At 46.0% G+C, this 19,029-nt stretch overlaps 2 protein-coding genes and 1 pseudogene across 3 annotated transcripts in view; 1 reads left to right on the forward strand and 2 right to left on the reverse strand.

Moving 5' to 3' along the window:
* The window catches only part of RAB6B (RAB6B, member RAS oncogene family), a 58,459-nt gene extending 51,807 nt beyond the window's left edge, over nucleotides 1-6,652 (forward strand). The window contains exons 7-8 of the mRNA XM_043474373.1: nucleotides 574-640; nucleotides 2,143-6,652. Coding sequence (XP_043330308.1) covers nucleotides 574-640; nucleotides 2,143-2,207 — 132 coding nt within the window. The 3' untranslated portion in view covers nucleotides 2,208-6,652. The remainder of the gene's footprint in view (nucleotides 1-573; nucleotides 641-2,142) is intronic.
* Nucleotides 6,653-11,105: 4,453 nt separating this feature from the next.
* The window catches only part of LOC122445317 (serotransferrin-like), an 84,523-nt gene continuing 76,599 nt past the window's right edge, over nucleotides 11,106-19,029 (reverse strand). The window contains 1 exon segment of the mRNA XM_043474374.1: nucleotides 11,106-12,293. Coding sequence (XP_043330309.1) covers nucleotides 12,080-12,293 — 214 coding nt within the window. The 3' untranslated portion in view covers nucleotides 11,106-12,079.
* On the reverse strand, nucleotides 12,641-17,493 carry LOC122445315 (annotated as a pseudogene). The gene has a single exon (XR_006270508.1). The product of XR_006270508.1 is annotated as a chromatin target of PRMT1 protein-like (transcript).

A 19,029-nucleotide genomic window follows, 5' to 3' on the forward strand; every position in this document is an offset into this window, starting at 1 on the left:
CCTCTACACACAGTATACGCAGTCACACTTGCCCACGCCCAAGCAAACCCTCAATATCACACTCACACTCCCATGTCCTTATTCCCTCTGAAAAGTCTCCTCAACTCTGACTGTGGCCCTGGCTCCTAGAGGCCTGCTGCCTCGATGCTGTGGACTCGCAAGGCTCCCTGAAGAGAGGGTCATTGTCAAAAGGGCAGGTTGAAAGCCACTTCCCCACTGGCCCCCAGGTGGGCAGTGGGACAGAAGCTTGTCTCCCAGGGCCTAGATCATTTTCTGCACTGGGGTGGATCCCTTGCCATCACCATGACCCACACTCAGCCCCTGAGACCCCGAGGCCAGCCTGCCTGGGTGAGAGGCCTGCTGGGGCCCAATGCTGTGAAGGGTGCTAGGGGGTGGGAGGGAGAAGTTGGTCCAGTCCCTTCTGTCAAGGGTGCAGTCTCTGCTCCCAGGATGCAGTCAGCGGGACAGGACAGAAGTAGAGCCTGAGGTCAGGGTGAGAAGAGGCAGAAGGTGGACATGCCAGGAGCAGGGGGGGAAGGATGGGGCTCATGCTGCATCTCCCCCTCTCCCTAGCTCTTCCGACGTGTGGCCTCGGCTCTGCCTGGAATGGAGAATGTCCAGGAGAAAAGCAAAGAAGGGAGTATCCTTTTCCTTTGACAAGTGAGTGAAAGATGCTGCAGAAGTCATTTATTCATGGATTTATCACATGATATGTTAGAACAGTGGACAAGCCCTTCCCTGGTCCCCAGGCCAGCCTTCCTGATAGGCAGCTGTGCTGTGGAGCCTCGTATGTACAGGAGTGAGGCTGAACTCCAAGGTCTTCAAGACCCCGTCCATCTTGAACCAAACAGTCTTCCAAAACAGGGTCGGGGTGCCAGGGGGATGTGTGTGGAGTGACAGTGCGGGGCAAGGAGTGAGAAATAGTAACTGCCCTTCTTTCTAGTGAACACAGATTTGTGTTTCATGTGGACAAGTAGAATCTCCACTTCTCTACACTCAGACATGATCTCAGCATGGTTCAGCCTCCTATACATGAGACAAGTGCCTCCTCAACCCAGCCCTGCACAGCCTGGGGCCTTCCCACTGCCCCGGGGACAGGGTCTGCACACCACTCACCCAGTCCACTCCAGACCTTGGGCCACACTCAGAGGCTGAAACCGAGGCTCAGAGAGGTGGTCTGATTTGCCCAGTGGAAGGGAAGTCAGTTGTTTCTTGTCTTTTTACTAGTTTACTTTGCCATGTTATAAAAAATGTATGTTTATGTATATGTAATACTACATACACACAAAACAAGATAAAAATATACAAAAGAATATTGAGGTTTAGGGACCATAAAAAGAAAAAAAAATAAGGAAAAGTCATGGACAAGGTCATACTCAGAATATATGCCATGGCCAGTGGCAAAAAAAGTGGTAAGGAGGGAAAGGGTAAGGTGTCTTTAGGGAAGCATGGTTTTTTATACTACTTGACTCCTGAAGCACCTCTCACATCGCCCTTACATAGAGGCCACAAAATCTCCTTGGGACGTGGGCAACTGATCCCTAGCAGGACTGCTTCCACCCCAACTCTGGCGGTTCCTATTGGTGCTCCTTCAACCCACACTCCCCAGGGCATCCATGGAAAGGACTGTAGACGGGTTGTGGCTTCTCACAGCAGCAAGCTCAGAGTCTAGGACCCCCTCTGACCGGAGCTTGAAGTGAGGGGGTCAAGGTTGCTGTGCCCCCCTGAGCAAGGCCCGGGTAGCCCTGTGATTGGCGAGGTGGGCTGTCCACCCAGCCGGCAGGCTCTCCACCTCCTGTGTACTTCGGGGTGCGGTTGACAGGGAACAAGGCCGAGGCTCCCCACCAGAAAGGCTTTTGAGAAAGGGTCTGTCAAGCCTGTGTTTATGTGGTGGTCCCACAGCCCCAGGACAAGCTTTGCTTCTGGTAGACAGAGGCAAGGCCGTGGGGGACGTTCCGGGAAGAGGAGGAAGGGTGGGACCTGGCGACCCTGCATCCTACCCCCCCCAGGCTAAGCAAAGTGCGAGCCCCTGGGTGTTTGCGGAGGGACGGAGGGTCTGTGCAGGGCCGCTGAGTGGGTACCGGGGCGGGAGTCAGGTGGGAGCTTCTCCGCGAGTCATCTTCCTTAGCCCGGCTCCTGCAGTGATTGACATCAAGCTGGACAAACCGCAGGAGCCCCCGGCCAGCGAGGGCGGCTGCTCCTGCTAATGCAGCCAGACCCCGGCTTCCTTTGACACTACTCGCTTGTTGTGTTGCTTCCTATTGGTTAGCTTCCTAAGGGGGGTGGGAGATGAGCTTATCCAGATGGGAGGAGTTTTCTTTTCTCTCTGTCTCTAGGAGTCGGGTGGGTGGGGAGGGAGGCTGGGCATCAGGGATCACGTCACTCTTAACAGCTGTTACTTAAACAACTATTTTTTGGTTTGGTTGTAATATATTGTACTTTATTAAGATTGCCAAAAACTTAAAATTTAAAAAAAAATTTAAATCATGTGTATACAACTTTTTGCCAGATAAAAATGTAGTCATTTTTATTTGAAAGATGTGCTTTTTTTGTTTTTGTATATTTGTAAACTTACAGAGAACCTTTTCCACACACCTCCTCCTTCCTGTCCTCTTTTAATGGTTCATCACCTCTGCCCTCCTCCCACCCCCAGACCAATAAATTTAAACAATTAACTGGGCAATTTGTTTAGGCTCCAATCCCGAGGCTTCTGGCCCAGACCAACCAGGCCTCACCAAACAGGCCCTCCGTGGTTAAATCAAACACTGATGGAAGGAAACAGGTTCTGAAGAGGCAGCTCTGACTCCGTCCTTCTGTGGCCAGAGCAGGACATGAACCACAGCCCCGAGCTGAAGTAAGGCCTGTGAACTGCAGGGAGCCCAGGCCAGACCCACTGGAATCACTTCTGCTGAATCCCCTCCCTGAAAAGCCTCGAAGGGGGTGGAGGACACTTGCCACAGGCGACTGTCTGTGCTCTGTGGTCCACCCAGTGACTGGCAGAGCAAGAGGTCATGGGCAGGAAGGAAGGACGGGGTGCTGTTGGCAACTGTGGGCTGGGGCAAGGTGTGGTTTATAGACTGGGGGCACCATATGTACTCATGAAAATGTTTTAACCAAGCCGTCCAACGATCAGCAAACATGTCTGGTTTGAAGCTAAGGGAAGGGCAGGAGAAACCTCGGTGTGTGCCCCTGAAGTCCTCCTCCTTGGATGCCAGGGAAGCTGGAGCCTGTTCCACCCAGTATTGGCCCGTCTGTGGTGGGGGAAGGGAGGGTCTGCAGAACTGCCACCAGGAAGATGCATGTTTGCCGATCCTTGGTTGCTACTACTGTTGAGTGCTGTTCTGGAAAAGCTGACTTCTTGATGTGTTTCTGTCTCCCTGGTGCAGGGCAGTTGACCTTTTTGTGCACAGACCTTTGCAGATATTGTAGCAGCACTCTGGTCACTTGAGACTAAGGCTGAGGTGGGGTCCCCAGAAGGCTTTCCAGGGAGCCATCCTGGCCATTTTTGACTCATTTCTGAGAAGGACCTAGTCCTGAGGACCTACCTGTAAAATCTTTGGAAAGAACTCTCTTTCACTAAGTGATGCTGCCCATTTGACCAGCATTCCAAATAGATCAGACTCACCAACTCCAAGTCTGCACAAAGCCAGGCGGAGGGCAGCCACTCTGGCCAAAATCAGTGAACCCTGCCTGGCTGGCTCTTCCTCCAGGCCGCTGTTAGGCTTGTCATAGACGAGCTAAATGACTATCTGGCGTATAGTAGGGAGTAAATTCCACCATAAAGCAGGATCCCAACAAGTTATTATGTTGAATTTGGAACTTCTCAGAAACTAAGCCAAAATGGCAGCCACCAAGCATAGCAGGGACCCGGCGGGACTCACTGATACTGTGTCCAGGGGCCTGTCACACACTCAGCTAAGGAGACTGTGTGTCAGAGCTGATCTTTAGAGAGAAGTTTATCTTCAGGTGAAGAAAAGAGGAAGCAGAATTCCCACTGAGCTCCTCTTCCAGAAGGTAAAGACCAACGTACGAACGTAATTCCAGTGTCACATGTTGAGTTTTTATATGTGTGTACATAATTATATATAGAGATAGACTTGTGTATACACCTTCCACACACATTCTCACAAAGATACGTGTGCTCGATGTATATTCTTGTTTTTCCTGCTCTCAAGTTGGAACTTGCATTGTGATATCAGTTTTGGAAATCCAAAAGTACTGCAATGTGTTGAAATAAGAAATGCTTAATATTGTCCAAAAACTTGTGAATTGTCTTGCCATCAATAAAACAATGCATAGATGTGTTAACTAAAGGCAAAAGCAGACCCTGGGAATATGCACACTGTTTCTGTCTGTACTTATATGCACAAGTGTGCATGCCTATATGAGCCAGTACCCCCACCATGGCACACCCCTCAAGTGGTGCTTGTTGGAAGAGTGCTTACTTACCTCGTCAGAATTCAGAGGAGTCCAGGTAACAGCACCAAGCCTGGCTGGCAGTGAGGGCCATTGCTTGTGGCCCCTAGGACAGCCCAATTTGCAGGGATCTCATTGGGTCTCAGTGAATGAATGGTGGATTTTTATTTTCTTGGTACTAAAGAGTACTTTTTCTTTAAAAATTTTTGTTAAAAAGATAGAAACTCAGTCCCCTTCTCATGTGTACACATATCCAGAATACCATGTTTTTTTCCATCACAGCCTAGAATAATAGTAAGAGATGAAGTAGATACAGTGTGGCTTGATGTGGCCTCCGTGAGCCCTCCTTTCCCAACACATACATGACATCCTCTCTCCTGAGCCCAGCTCTCCCAGCCCTGTAGGAGAGGGGGAGGTGGGGACGGCAATTGCCTCCCCTTATCCTCCTATCCTGGTGGCGCCACATTGTTCTATGAGTGCCCTCCTCGGGCCTCATCTCCACCCCTCTTCCTGGGTCTGTCAGGGCAGCCAGACCTCCAGCACAGAAGGGCCTTAGCTCCTTGGCTCCCACTGGGGGGAGGTGCCATCACTGTCCTCTTGCTTGTAGGTAGGATCTTGTCTCAGAGTTAAGGTTCAATAATGAAATGATCAGGTTCCCTTGAAGAGAATGTCATGAAATTCCTCAGCATTCCTGGTGAGAGTATCCCATCGTTGCTGGATCCAGGTGGGCTAGCACGAGGCAGAGAGGAAGGACCCTTTTAGGAAATGATTTCAGTTTAGCCAGTGGTTCAGTCTCTCTCCACAGAGCACACTTGACCTGGGAATAGAGCAGGTTCATCTTCTGTGGCCCTCTCTTTTACTTTGAGGAATCTCAAAAAAAAAAAGAAAAAAAACGCTGTCAGTAAAGCTCCTGTTTTGTGGACATCAGAAAAATCGAGCATATGGTGGAGAAAGCAGCGTGTTTGAATGCATACGTGCCAGAGTGAAGGGGTGGTCTCGGCATCTCGAGTGCTAGAGCTGCCGCCGTGTGGTCCAAGGTTAGCAAGCATGCTGACTTGGTCAGAGGTCTCCCTGCCATCACCATCACCGCACTCTTCCTGTCAGCATCCTCAGTTGGTCTGGGATGGCTCAGGTCTGAGGAGCAATGGCCAGATCAGTTTGAGGGTTTCAGGCAGCAGAAACGAGGATTGGTATGGTGGTAGCCGAGAGTGTGGACACATCTTGAGTGTGATGTTGTCGTTTTCCTGGTGGCGGCAATGCTGGGGACCCCCGCCCTCAAGTACCAGGTGTGACAATAATGGCACCGCTGGCTTCGGTGTCCTGCAGGCAGAGAAGCCTCATTTCTCTACGTGGCAGAAGGCAGGTGAGGGTGTCGGGATGTGAGAACAGGTACCTGAGGGCTGTGAGGCATGTCTGAGCCACACGAGGGGCAGCCGAGCTGAAGTGTCTGGGCATCAACCAGTGCGCACTAGTTTCCTAACTACCTCTCCCCCAAGAATGTGAGACACTGTCCCCTGGCTACAGCAGAGTGAGGCGGCAGGCTCACAACCCTTCCTGCAGGAAATGCAGGAAAACTAAGTCTGAGAAGGGTGACTTGCTTGTGATTACCCAGTAACCTGCAAGCAGTCAGAATCAAGTGTTTTCACCCTTCATCTATCGCTGACGTGTGTGTAACAGATGTGACTCTGCACTGGCACGCAGGGCTACAGGGCAAGTGTGCTCCTCAGACCATCTCTACTCTGGCTTGGACCTAAAAGTCGGTCCAGCGTATCTGAGTACCTTTCAGGCTCCTCCATTGCAAAGAAGGGCCAGCCCCCAAGTCCACTCTGATTGTCACAGCAGGGCACCCTTTGGATTTTTTTGTTTGAAATAAACTATTTCAGTGACCCAAAACCTTGAGCTCTCAATGTGTAAACTCCCTGGACACCAGACAACCCCCTACCCCGCCCCTGCTGATGCTCACGGTAGGGTGTGGTTTATCCTCGCAGTGGGATGGGAAGCTTCCTTCTAGTGCGAAGCCTCCATAGGTGGACGGCCAGCGTGTATCACACGGTGTGTGTCACCTTCCTCCTCACCCGGCCCCAGGAAGTGATTGGCCACGAGGAGCACAAAGGATGGCATTCCCATCTCACTGGCTCAGCAGGCTTAAATGGCCACATTGACTTTACATAAAACTGTGTAAAATGTGGAAGACTCAGCATGTTGATCAAACAATAAACTGTCCTAATTCTCAACACAAAGCCTCTTGTTTCTTGTTTCTAAGCGGTGTGGTCGTATATTGGTGGAGGGGGTGTGGAAAAAACAGGTTTCTTCAAATGCATGCTCCATGAAGAAGACCCTCCTCATGTCTGGGTGGTGTGTTCCCACCTCCCTTTGCTTTTCCCTCCTGCTCCTCACTGGGCTCTCAACTCAGAAGGGGAAAGGGCAGGACACGCTGAGCTTCCATAATCTCCATTTTGCCTGAAGGCTGATGGAAAGGGAAACTCCAGGCAGAACTGAGACTCAGGGCTATGTGTTATCTCGTCATCCCTGCTCTCCACAGTGGCTGAGGGTTAGAAGGGTGGGTATAGGGGCTGGATCTCTATTCCCATGATTTCTGGAAGTATTTAAAGGCAAGAATTTAAGATGAACCATAATCACCTTTCAGATGACATGAAGCTACCTCGTATGCCCTCCAGCGTCACCTCACACCAATTAGAGAACATCCCTGAGACAGCCCTTCAGGTCTCAGTCACCTCCAGACTAAAAGGGGCCCTGAAGGCCAGGGGACCAACCCAAAGAGAACACAAAGGCCAAGATCAGGCCCACAGCTGCCCTGGTCTGGGAATGCTGAGAATCCTGGGGCCAAAGGGAAAGCCAAGTTCACCAGGTCTTCTTTGTCAAGTTCTGCTTCACTATCTTTCTCCTTTAAAGGTTCTAAAAGTTTCTGGAACACCCTCCAATCTGCCACCTCAAGGAAGTCATCTCTGATTAGGAGGGGTAGGCAGTAAGAGTCCCTGCCCACTGAGCCTAACTTTCCTGGGTGCCAGGTGTAAACTGTGAGGTGGAGGCGGTACCAGGCAAGTCAAGGGGCTGAGGCCTGAGATCCCAAGCGCATATGCCTGTATGAACCAGACCAAAGCCAGAGGAAAGCTGTTCCAGACAGCTTTTCCCCAAGACCGGTATTCAGGGCAGTGTGACTACAGACAGGAAAGGGAGTGGGTCATCTCCCTGAGCATCATGCTCACACGCACAACATCCAGCAGGTGAAGGAAGCATGCTGGGGCTTCCCAGACGTGAGTGTGAAAACTGGAGTTGTGAATGTCCTACCTGCAGTGCCCTGCAAGCCATCAAGGTATGTTGCTTGAGGTGGTCTCCTCTATCACTGTAGCTGTGTTTTGGTCACCCAGTGACCAAGGGTGCAGAAAGGAGCTTTGATAATCCTATGATAACCGCGCCCCCCCCCCGCCCCCCGCCGCTTTTTTTTTTTTTTAAGCATATTTCAGTTGAAACAAAAAGATCTGAAGTCAAAAGAACACGAAGTGCCTCACACAGGACATGACCAGAGGGGTGGGGTGGCGGTGGGGAACACTGGGATCCCAGGAAGCACTGAGGTCATGCTGGGGCTGCATGGGTGGTGCAGCCAGACAAGGAAGGGCGAAAGTGAGGCTGGTACTGAGGCAGCTGACCTTGGGGCATGCAGCATGGTGGGAGGGGGGGGCAGGGGGCGTTGTGGACAGAGGTTGGTGCAGCCAAGATGGAGCCCATGCTAATGAGAGGGGAAAGCAGGGGCTATTTCTTCACCTCAGACTGTGACTATATGCCCACAAAAGCAGGAAGTGTGCCACACTTAGAATTCCCAGACTTGGGCACAGTGCTTGGCATCTTCCAAATGCAATACATGGCTCGTGTGAGTAGTCAACAGGTTAGGACTTCATAGTTGAAAAAGGAAGTGGAACTACTTTCCTGTGCAAAAGTCAGGTGAGGTAACCACCTTTTTTTAAGTACTCAAAGGGCTGAAATGGAAGAGGTAAGCATTGTAACTGCTGCTAATACACCTTTAGGTAAGAATGGGCATAAACCAATTGAAGCCTTGATTTCATTCTAAATTCAAACCTTAAGAAAAAGAAAAAGCACAATATTCTGGCTGAAATGATCTCAAACCAACAGAACACAGCCAAGTGCCTTTTACACACAGTAGGGCCACTGGAATCTCAGGGGCACTGAGACAGAGAGCATGGGGAAGTCTAAGGGCAGACCCCAGGTACTCCCCAGCAACGGCAGTTATTGCTGATCAGAAACTAACCTCTAGCAAACAGTCAGGCACCTGGCAGGAGAGGGGCTACCAAGGCCCCAAAATGTTTGGAAAAGTGTTAAAAGAGCTGGAATGGACAGGCAGCCTCAGTCTGCAGGTGTGCTCTGTACCCAGTGGAGACTCCACTCTGGCAGTGGGTGGTGTTTACCAGGGCAGTCGGTGCATGGGGCTTGTTCGTCACAGCTGCCTCCACAATGGCACTGCATTGCAATCTGCACCTCCCCACTCGGAGCACAGGTTCTTTCACATCAGGAGGCAACGGCCCGGGGAGCAGTCTCAGTGCCTCCCAATGCAGTGGCTCAGACACTGCCATGTTCCCATCTATGACACCGTCAGGCTGAGTCTGCTGGCCCTGTGACCTGACATCCCTCTTTCCACTCTGGCCATACTTGCTCCCAGCCCAAGAAAAAATGGGCCTACTTTGGCTGAATGGCTTCAGGGCCACAGGAAGATAATCTGACCTCCCATTGATAACCCAAGCTCCCAAGCACGAGTCACCATGCTCAGACCCACAACAATGGGATGACTGTGGCAGAGTTAGGAGGCAGAATGAGAGTGCCCAGAAGGGACTATGTTACCTGCTTGCTTACTTCACCTTGAGTAAAACTAAACAGGGCCTGAGACTTCCCTTGCAGTCCAGTGGCTAAGACTCGGTCCGTGCTCCCAATGCAAGGGGCTCGGGTTTGATCCCTGATCATGGAATTAGATCCCACGTGCTGCAACTAAGAGTTCACATGCCACAACTAAAGATCCAGCGTGCCACAACTGAGACCTGGCACAGTAAAATAAATTAAAAAAAAAAAACGAAAAAAAAAACACTAAACATGGTTTGTGGCCCAAAGAACATTAACAAAACACATTAAAGGCCTGTGTGATACTCCAGGAGGCCAGGCCACCTGTGAGACTGCTCCCAGGAGTCCCACGTGCTCGGTCATGTTATGAATGCAGATTCCTGAGACCACGAGACCTACTGCTGAACTGAATGCTCAGAAGCGGGGTCCTCAGATGAGCTATTTAACAAGCATCACTTAATTCTGATGCATGCTAACATCTGAGAATCACTGTTTGAGACAGAACTTTCCTTTTTCAAAAGATCATCTTTAGGTCTTGAATAAAATTCAACCTGCACCCCTTCTTCAGTCACTTGTTTTATGTATTTCTTCCTCTAATGAAGTGAAACACTTTATCACCTCTGGAAAAAAAAAAACAGCTGACAGCACAGGCATGCCCCTTAATGGAAGCATCAAGCCATTGATGTTTATTTAGGTGAGCACTGCCTTTGATTATGTGAACATGTCACATTAATCACATACCTTGTGAGTTTCTGGTTCATTCTTCTCACCTACTTCCTAAAACTACTTGGCTAATAAGGAAAGGGCAAGAAAGAGTCCAAAAGACAGTAGACATATCAGCAGTGACACTTCCCAATAAGAACCCCGCCAGGGTTGGACTCTAATGGCATCTCTGTGTCAGCTTGGGTTTATTTCATACTCCAGCAGCAAGCTGTGTGATGCAGGGTGTGGGTGCGGGGAAGGGAAAGGGGCTCTGAGGCAGAGCCAGAGTGACACACAGGAATGGAGGCAGGCAGAGGCATGGGCCACAGCACGTGAATGTGGGGACCACACTCGCTGGGATGCCATTGGCTCCATGCCGTTCTCCGTTGCCTCTCCCCGACCCTCAAGGCAAGGTTAGGAGCCCCACTGCATACTCCTGGAGCATCCTGCACCTCCTCTTTTATGGCTCCTCCCTCACTGTGCTGGGATTAGTGTTTCACCTATCCACAGCCACCCCTGTCTCCTTTTTAATCTTTAGTTGGCTTGTCTCTGAGTGTTTGAAGTAGGGATTGAAGTTTCTATGTACGTTACCATCATTAGGCCCCGGAAATGTGGAGACAGGCCTGAATTCTAACTTGTGCTCCTATCTGAATTCACTCTACCATTCTATGTAAATGCTTTGAGCCAGACAGTTTTTATTTGGGCGGCAGGGGGCTATGATGGGTTTTTGTTGCAGCACAAGCTTCTCTCTAGCTGTGGCAAGCAGGCTACTCTCTAGCTGCAGTGCGCGTGGCTTCTCACTGTGGTGGTTTCTCTTGTTGTGGAGCACAGGCTCTAGGGCGTGTAGGCTTCAGCAGTTGTGGCTCCTGGGCTCTAGAGCACAGGCTTAATAGTTGCTCTGCAGCATGTGGTATCTTCCCAGATCAGGGATCGAATCTGTGTCTCTTGCACTGGCAGGCGGATTCTTCACCACTGAGCCACCAGGGAAGCCCCACAGACAGGTCGTTTTATTTATCAAGAAATATATTAATCATTTCTCCTGCACTCAATGCACAGAGTCTCCTATACTCAGGCGGGTCTCCTCCATTGCAGGTGGATTCTTTATGGACTGAGCCACCAGGGAAGCCTATATATTAATCATTTATAAAAAGCCATTTATAAAGCCATACCTTTAAAAAGATAGCAAAGAACATCACTTTGAAATCACTTTAAAAAAAACCATCAGTGAATGTGCACTTTAAAAATCTACAGAGAACTTTTCCATTTTGTATTTGTTCCACAGCATTCATGCTATGAGTACAAAAATAGGAGCTCATCAAATAGCACACGAAGATATAGCCCAGAAGCACTCATGCATCAGAAAAACATAACATCTTCTAAATCTCCATGTGCTCCCCAGTTAAGGGAAAACACTAGGATGGTCATTTCTAGTGTACATTTTAGTAGCATTTGGGGATTTAGCACTTACAGTCCCATCGTCTAGGAATGACTCCAAGAATTCATAACATTTCTGAAACCTAAGTGTTACAAGGCTGGAGTGTCGACAAGTCACTGAGCTGATGAAGAACAGACCACTGTCAGCACAGCCTTGCTGTCTTCAACCTGCCTTTACATGTCCAGAGACCATGTTGTAATTGTACCAACAAATCTGAAGATTCATGTACTGCCCATGAAGGGTAACTGGAAATCACCCAGATCCACACAAGACAGGTTTGTTTCCAGGATAAGGGGGTCAAAGCACAGAAGCAAAGGAGAAGAAAACATTTTAGATGACATCATATTCTCATGATAGTATCCTCTCTATATGAGGTCCACTTGTTAGACCTCGACCTTACATCAAGCATATACTAAAGGGATCTTACATACACTTTAAAAAGGGAAGACACAAATAAAATAAAATAACTAGCTTGAAAGCAATATGGGAGAACTGAGCTTAAAAAATAAAAATTCCACACTGGTTTCAACAACAATTTGTTTCCAGAATAAGCAAAAGTTCCTAACTATATTTGAAATAATCCCTCCAGACTACCACATCCTTTTCCAAAACTGTCATTCACACATACACACATTCACATCTTGTGTTTGGATCTAGTCCTCAGGCGATTTTAGCCAGCCACTTCTCCAAGTCCTGGATGTCAGCAGAGCCAGCATCCCCTCTTCCACCCTTGGCACTGCACTCCAGGAACTCTACTTTGAGCGGCAACTGTGAGAATTCAAATTCTTTGCCTTTCTTCCCCAGCTGAGTAGGGGCAGTGCTGGAACTGTCCAGTGTGCTCGGGGCAGCAGAACGGGTAACCCGTAAAGTATTGCTGTGAGACAAAAGGAAAATGAATCAGGAAGCAAAAAGACTTTAATTCTTATATAACAATCAAAGCCCTTTAGAAAACCACATTAATTCATAAATAATTCAACACTCACTTAAATGCTGAATCATAAAACTGTCAATTATGCTATTAGGATTGTTAAATAATCCTTTGCTTTACAAGTTATAGGTCACTCTCTCAGACAAGACAGGATAGAGGTCCAACCTAACATGGCCAGATGGTGGTGGTTTAGCTGCTAAGTCATGTCTGACTCTCTGTGACCCCATGGACTATAGCCCAACAGGCTCCTCTGTCCATGGGATTCCCAGGCAAGTCTGCTAGAGTGTATTGCTATTTCCTTCTTCTGGGGATCTTCCTGACCCAGGGATTGAAACCGGGTCTTCGGCATTGCAGGTAGTCTCCTGCGTGGCAGGCAGATTCTTCACCAAGTGAGCCAGCCACCAGGGAAGCCCCATGGCCAGATGACAGGGGGTCAGTAATGAACCAAGGTCACACCAACCTTCTTTCAGCACAGTGCCCCCTTCTACTGGGATTTCCTGCATGATGCCATTTTAAGATATATTTTTACATTACCTGCTGGTTTCAAAACCTTAAGTTTCTGAAATGAAGTGTGGGTAGGTAGATATTTATAATTATCTTGAGTCTATCTCGATACAGAGCTTAAAAATCTACAAATTGCAGGTTCTCATATGCAGTCCGATCTCTTTCCAATTCTAACACCTTCTCAATTTAAGTCACTTAACTGCCACCTGCAGGCCTTAATAAGAAGTGCAAAAGCAAGGCTCACTGGGTCTATTTCTCTCCCCAGAAGCAGAGGAACGTGTGCTGACAAAATAAAGGATGACTTAGTACTGTAAGATTTCATGAAAACTAGTGCAGAATCCATATGAAAAACTAAGTACCTTGTTCAGAAAGACACACATATGGGAGAAGTATTTTAAAAACAATTAATACGAGGAAAAGCCTTTGAGGAGGCGCACAAAGGGACTTTTTTTTTTCTTTTTTGTGGTAGAATGCATTTATGAGCTCCAGATTTTCTGAACATTTTAAAGAGGCTATTAAAAATGACGTAAAACAGAATTCTATCTCAGAGACTTAGACATTAAGGTGAACACTGGTGGGCTTTCTGGGACTTTTTCATGGGGCACCAAAATGAGCAGAGGAAATGTTAAGACTGTCAAAGCATATGACAGATGAGTGGAGGCAGATGGGGGAAGAAGGTGTACTAGCCACAAGGCCAACACATTCATGTTCAAAGAAAAGTCTGGGTGAAGGAAACCCCTCCCCACCAAATAACACAACAAAACAAAACCCCACTCAGAGGGGAAAAAAGGGGTTTCATACAACATAGTATCAAAAAGTAAAAGGAACACACTAAACGCACAAACTTGTGGCAAGTCAGTCCACAGCCTATTATGATAGGTCCTTTCAGTATCCCTCAGCTTTCTTCTCATCTGTTATCTTAAGGTTATTTACAGATGTGTGACTTGAACAAGAGTCTTACAGAAGGGTGCGCAGGCTTCAATCATTGGTTTCTGGATCTGTCTGAGCCATGTAAGCATCCAACTCAGCATCCAGGTGTCCTTTTGTTTTCAACATGTACGCATCCAACTGGCTGTCCAGCTGCTCCTTGGTCAGTACCGGGCGAGCAAGGGCACCTCTCCCTCGTCCACGGCCTCGGCCTCTGCCGCCAAAGCCCCCTCTTCCCCGACCTATCATACCCCGACCTCTACCACCGATTCCGCCACGACCCATAGCTCCACGCCCTAGGCCCCCTCTCCCAGGACCTCCATGACCTCGAACACCACCTCTTCTTAAGCCCATTCGGGGAGCTACGGCTCGTCCACCTCGGAGCAGGTTTTGACCTCGGAGCGACATCCCGCCCCTAAGCAGGGTTCTTGTGGCACGTCCCCCACGAGGTCCTCCTCTGGGCAAGCCTCTCTGGACAACGGGCAGGCCTCTTCCTCCGATTGGTCCCTTGGCCAAGGCCCCTATGGGTCGGCCTAACCGTGCCTGGATGTTACTCTTACCCAGGCGCTGCTTCAAGCTCTGCTTAAGTTTTAATGCTGCCTGGACAGAGGGTCTATTCTCCATCTGCTGGGCCAGTCTTCTGTTTCTGGCCCTGGCTAGCTGCTGCTGTTGCTGCATTGAAGCCCGAATTTTCACTGGCATCGGCGCTCATTTACAGACATCTTGGTGGTGCTTTTTAGCACAACTTTTGGCGCAGACTGTGCAGCCATCTTCAAATCCCAAGAATCGAAGGAAACGGACGCCAGTGCTCCTCCCGGGGCTGCCACCACAGCTGTGGCAGGCGGGCCGGGGGCCGGCCGAACCTGAGTTGACGGTGGAGGGGCTCGGGTTAACTTGGTGGGCGGTTGGTTAGATGTGTTAAGCGGTAGATTGCTAAGTTAGTCCGTTGCTGTCGGCTGGTCATCCGGTCGGCCAGTCCGCCTGCTCACCCGGCCTGCCTTTTCCTTCCTTTCACCACGGCCGCTGCCGTCAACTCCCACTCCATGTTACAAAGGGCCTTCTAGGCAAGGTGTTAGGGCCATGGGTCTTCATCTCACTGTCTTCAAACTCAATACATGTGTCACATATGCTCTTTTATATGTAAAATATTTTACAAAAAACTCAAAAAGGAATAAAAAACCAAACATTATATTCAGCTCTTTTCATTCAGAAAACTATGAAATGTTTCAAAGCTGATAAGGCCTAATTCTCACAAACACACGATTGAACTAAACTTAGACTCCTAATTTAACTGATATTAATCTTTGTAACTTTTTAACATTTTATTTCACTGCCCTTATAATACAGCATTTCTTTCTGTATTGTTTTTCTATGGCTGTTTAGAATGAAAAGCAAATGAATCAAGGAAAACATTTTAAACACGGGAAGACTTGAACCATGCTGTTAAAAAAAAATGGATACACATGAACTTACTTATAAAACAGAAAGAGACTCACGGAGAATAATCTTATGGTTGCTGGGGGAAAGGGTGGAGGGTAAGGCATAGTTAGGGAGTTTGGGATGGACGTACACATCGCTGTATTTAAAATGGATAACCGACAAGGGCCTTTTGTATAGCACATGGAACTCTGCTCAATCTGGATGGGAAGAGAGTTTGAGGGAGAATGGACATATGTATATGTATGGCTGAGTTCCTGTACTATTCAACTGAAACTATCACATTGTTAGTTGGCTATATCCCAATACAAAATAAAAAAGTTTAAAAAAAATGCTATACAATTTTCAAAAAATGGATATACAACTAATATTACTACTTTCCCCCAAAGAAAATGCTCAACAATTGCAACAGAAATTTTACAAAAACAAATCATCTAGCTCCAATTTTCTTAGCTTTGGCAGTCTCAAGAGAGTGAACACCAAGATATGAGAATACATGATGAACATGCAATTTCAGAAGGGATAGAAACCATTCAGTAACACCAGCAAGATGACAGAATGGGAGTTTTCAGCGTAAGTCCTCTCACAGAAACATCAATTTAAATAACCATCCACACAGAAGAATACTTTCATGAGAGCTAGGAATCCAGGTCAGAGACTACAGCACATGGGTGTAGCACAGAAGTAAGAGAAGATGCATTGAAGAGGGCAGAAGGGACAGTTTCAAATCACCATGTTACTGCTCCTGCAAGCCTGCACAGTGAAGCATAGAGACATATGATTTACACAGGAGAGGGAGAGTAAAATGAGCACCCACTGTGTCATGGAACCTAGCACCAGGCAGTCCCAGTAGACACAGGCACCTGTCCAGCCAAGACAGGTTCGGTTTCCAGGCTAGCTTCCATGGACCCAGGCAGCAGGCCCACCCACCCACAAGCCCATGAGCAAAGCCAACCTGCCTAAGAAATCCAGTAGCAAGCCCATCTAGATCTCTGGCTGGACAGACTAGAGAAGCACTTTCTCTGACAAAGCTAGTCAATAAAGGCTAGAAGGGGTGATTATTTTTTCAAATGTGCAGACACCAAAATAAAGACCCAAGGCTCATAAGTAATCAGGGAAACATGACACCACTAAAGGAATATGATAAAGCACCAATAACTGGCCCCAAAGAAATGGAGATCTACAAACTGCCTGACATATAATTCAAAATAATCATCTGAAAGTCCTGTAAGCTATAAAGGAACATAGACAACTCAACAAGATGAGGGAAAGACTAAATGAAAAAATCAGAAAGCCAACAAAGATATAGAAATCATGAAAAACAAAAATTGTGGAGCTGAAGAACACAATGACTGGATGTGAAAAACTCAGAAAGCTTAAACAGCAGACTCAGCCAAGCAAAACAAAAAAATCAGAGAGCTTGAGCAGAGGTAATTTGAAATTACTCTGTAAGAAAACCAAAATGAAATTATAAGAAAAGAAAGAAGAAAATCTTGTGGTACATCATAAAAGGAACCAATGTATGCATTATGGGGCTCTCAGAAACAGCAAATAAAGACAAAGAATCAGAAAGCTTATTAAAAAAAAAAAATGACAGCAAATCCCCAAATATGGGGAGGGAAATGAACATCCAGATCCACTAAGCCGCTAAAACACAAATGGATTAAACATAAAGAGAACTTTAATGAAACACATTATAACCAAATTGACAAAAGTAAAAGACAGAAGTTGCTCAAAGCATTAAGAGAAAAGTCAACTGTCACAAACAAGGGAAACTCCTTAAGACTAAAAGTGGATCTCATAGCAAAAACCTTGCAGGTCAGTGGAGAGTGGGATGATATTTTCAAAATGCTGGGGGTAAAAAAAACAGCCATCCAATAATACTATACCCAGAAAAGCTGTCCTTCAGCTGTGAAAGACGGATAAAAGCTTTCCTAAACATACAGAAGCTGCAGGAGTTCATTACCACTAGTTCTAACTCATAATAAATGCTAAAGAGAGCGAATCTTCAAGGTGAAGTAGCTAGGACTACAAGAACTTATTAACGGATACACAATATAAAAAGATGTAAATTGTGACATAAGCAACATAAAATGTGGGGGAAAGAGAAGTTAATGTTTAGAATTTCTGTATACAGTCCAAGTTGTTATTAGCTTAAAACAGACTGTCAGTGTTACGTTTTATATAAGCTCATTACAATCACAAAGAAAATATCTGTAGTAAACACACAAAATAAGAGAAAAACTCACAGCATAATAACACAAAAGCAATCATATTACAAAGGAAGAAAGGAAGAAAGAGATAAAGGAACTATGAAACAGTCAGAAAACAATAAAAAAACAGAAGTAGTTCTTATCTGTCAATAATTACTTTAAAGGTAAGTGGTTTAAATTCCCCATTCAAAATACAGAGTGGATAAATGGATAAAAAACTGAGACTTAACAATATGCTACCTCCAAGAGATGAACTCTCAATTTAATGTTCAAAGGGACAGAAAAATATATTCTATACAAATGATAAGAGAATAGGGCTGAATACATATATATCAACAAAATTGACTAAGTCAAATATTGTCATGAGAGACAAAGGTTATTACATAATAAATAAATAAATAAAATCATCAAAAGAATAAAATGTTTATGTATATATACACACACACACACATATATATGCATTTAATATCAGAGAACCTAACTATATAAATATCAGCAGAACTGAAGAGAAAAATAGACAGCAATACAATAATAGAAGGGCACTTCAATACTTTCAACAATCATCCAGACAGAAAGTCAATAAGTAAATAGCATATTTGAACAATACTACAGACCAACTATACCAACAGACATATACAGAACACTACTTCTAATAACTGAAGAATACCTTAAAGTATACATGGAATATTCTCCAGGATGCCACAAAATAAGTCTTAAGAAAAATTTAAGAAGACTGAAATCATACCAAGTATCTTTTCTGATCACAATGATGTAAGAAAATAGAAATCAATAACTGAAGGGAAACTGGGAAATTCACAAATACGTAGAGGTTAAACAACACACTTCTGAACAGCGAGTAAATCAAAAAAGAATCAAAAGGCAAAATTTTAAAAATTTTAACACAAAAATGGAAACCCAATATATGAAAAGTCACAGGATGAAGCAAAAAGCATTCTAAGAGGGAATTTTATAGCAATAAACATCTACACTAAGGAAAAAGCTTCCAGGTACAGGTAAACAATCTAACTTCGTATCTCAAGAAACTAGAAAAAGAACAAGTTGAGCCAAAAATTAGAAGAAGTAAATAAAATATAAACATCAGAGCATATGTAAGTGAAACAGACTAGAAAAACTGAAAATATCAATGAAATTAAGTCAGTTTTTTGAAAGATAACCAAAATTGACAAACCTTTAGCTAGAATAATGAAGAAAAAGATGACTAACATAAATAAAATCAGAAATGAGACACTGTAACTGATACCACAGAAATATAAAGGATTATAAGTGATGACTATGAACAAATTGCACAATCAATCAAAGAAATGGATAAATTCCTAGAAACACACAACCTACCAAGATTAAATCATGAATAAATAGAAAATCTGAAGAGACCAACAGAGGAAGAAGATTGAATCAGCAATAAAAAACCTCCCGACAGAGAAAAGCCCAGGACCACACGGCTTCACTGGTGAATTCTACCAAACATTTAAAGAAAAATCAATACCAATTCTTCTCAAACTTCCTTAACAATTAAAGAAGTTTTAACACTTGCAAACTCATTTTACAAGAACAGCATTACCCTGATATCAAAGCCAGACAAA

The sequence above is a fragment of the Cervus canadensis genome, chromosome 7 (genome assembly GCF_019320065.1).
Source record: "Cervus canadensis isolate Bull #8, Minnesota chromosome 7, ASM1932006v1, whole genome shotgun sequence".
Classification (NCBI taxonomy): Eukaryota; Metazoa; Chordata; class Mammalia; order Artiodactyla; family Cervidae; genus Cervus; species Cervus canadensis.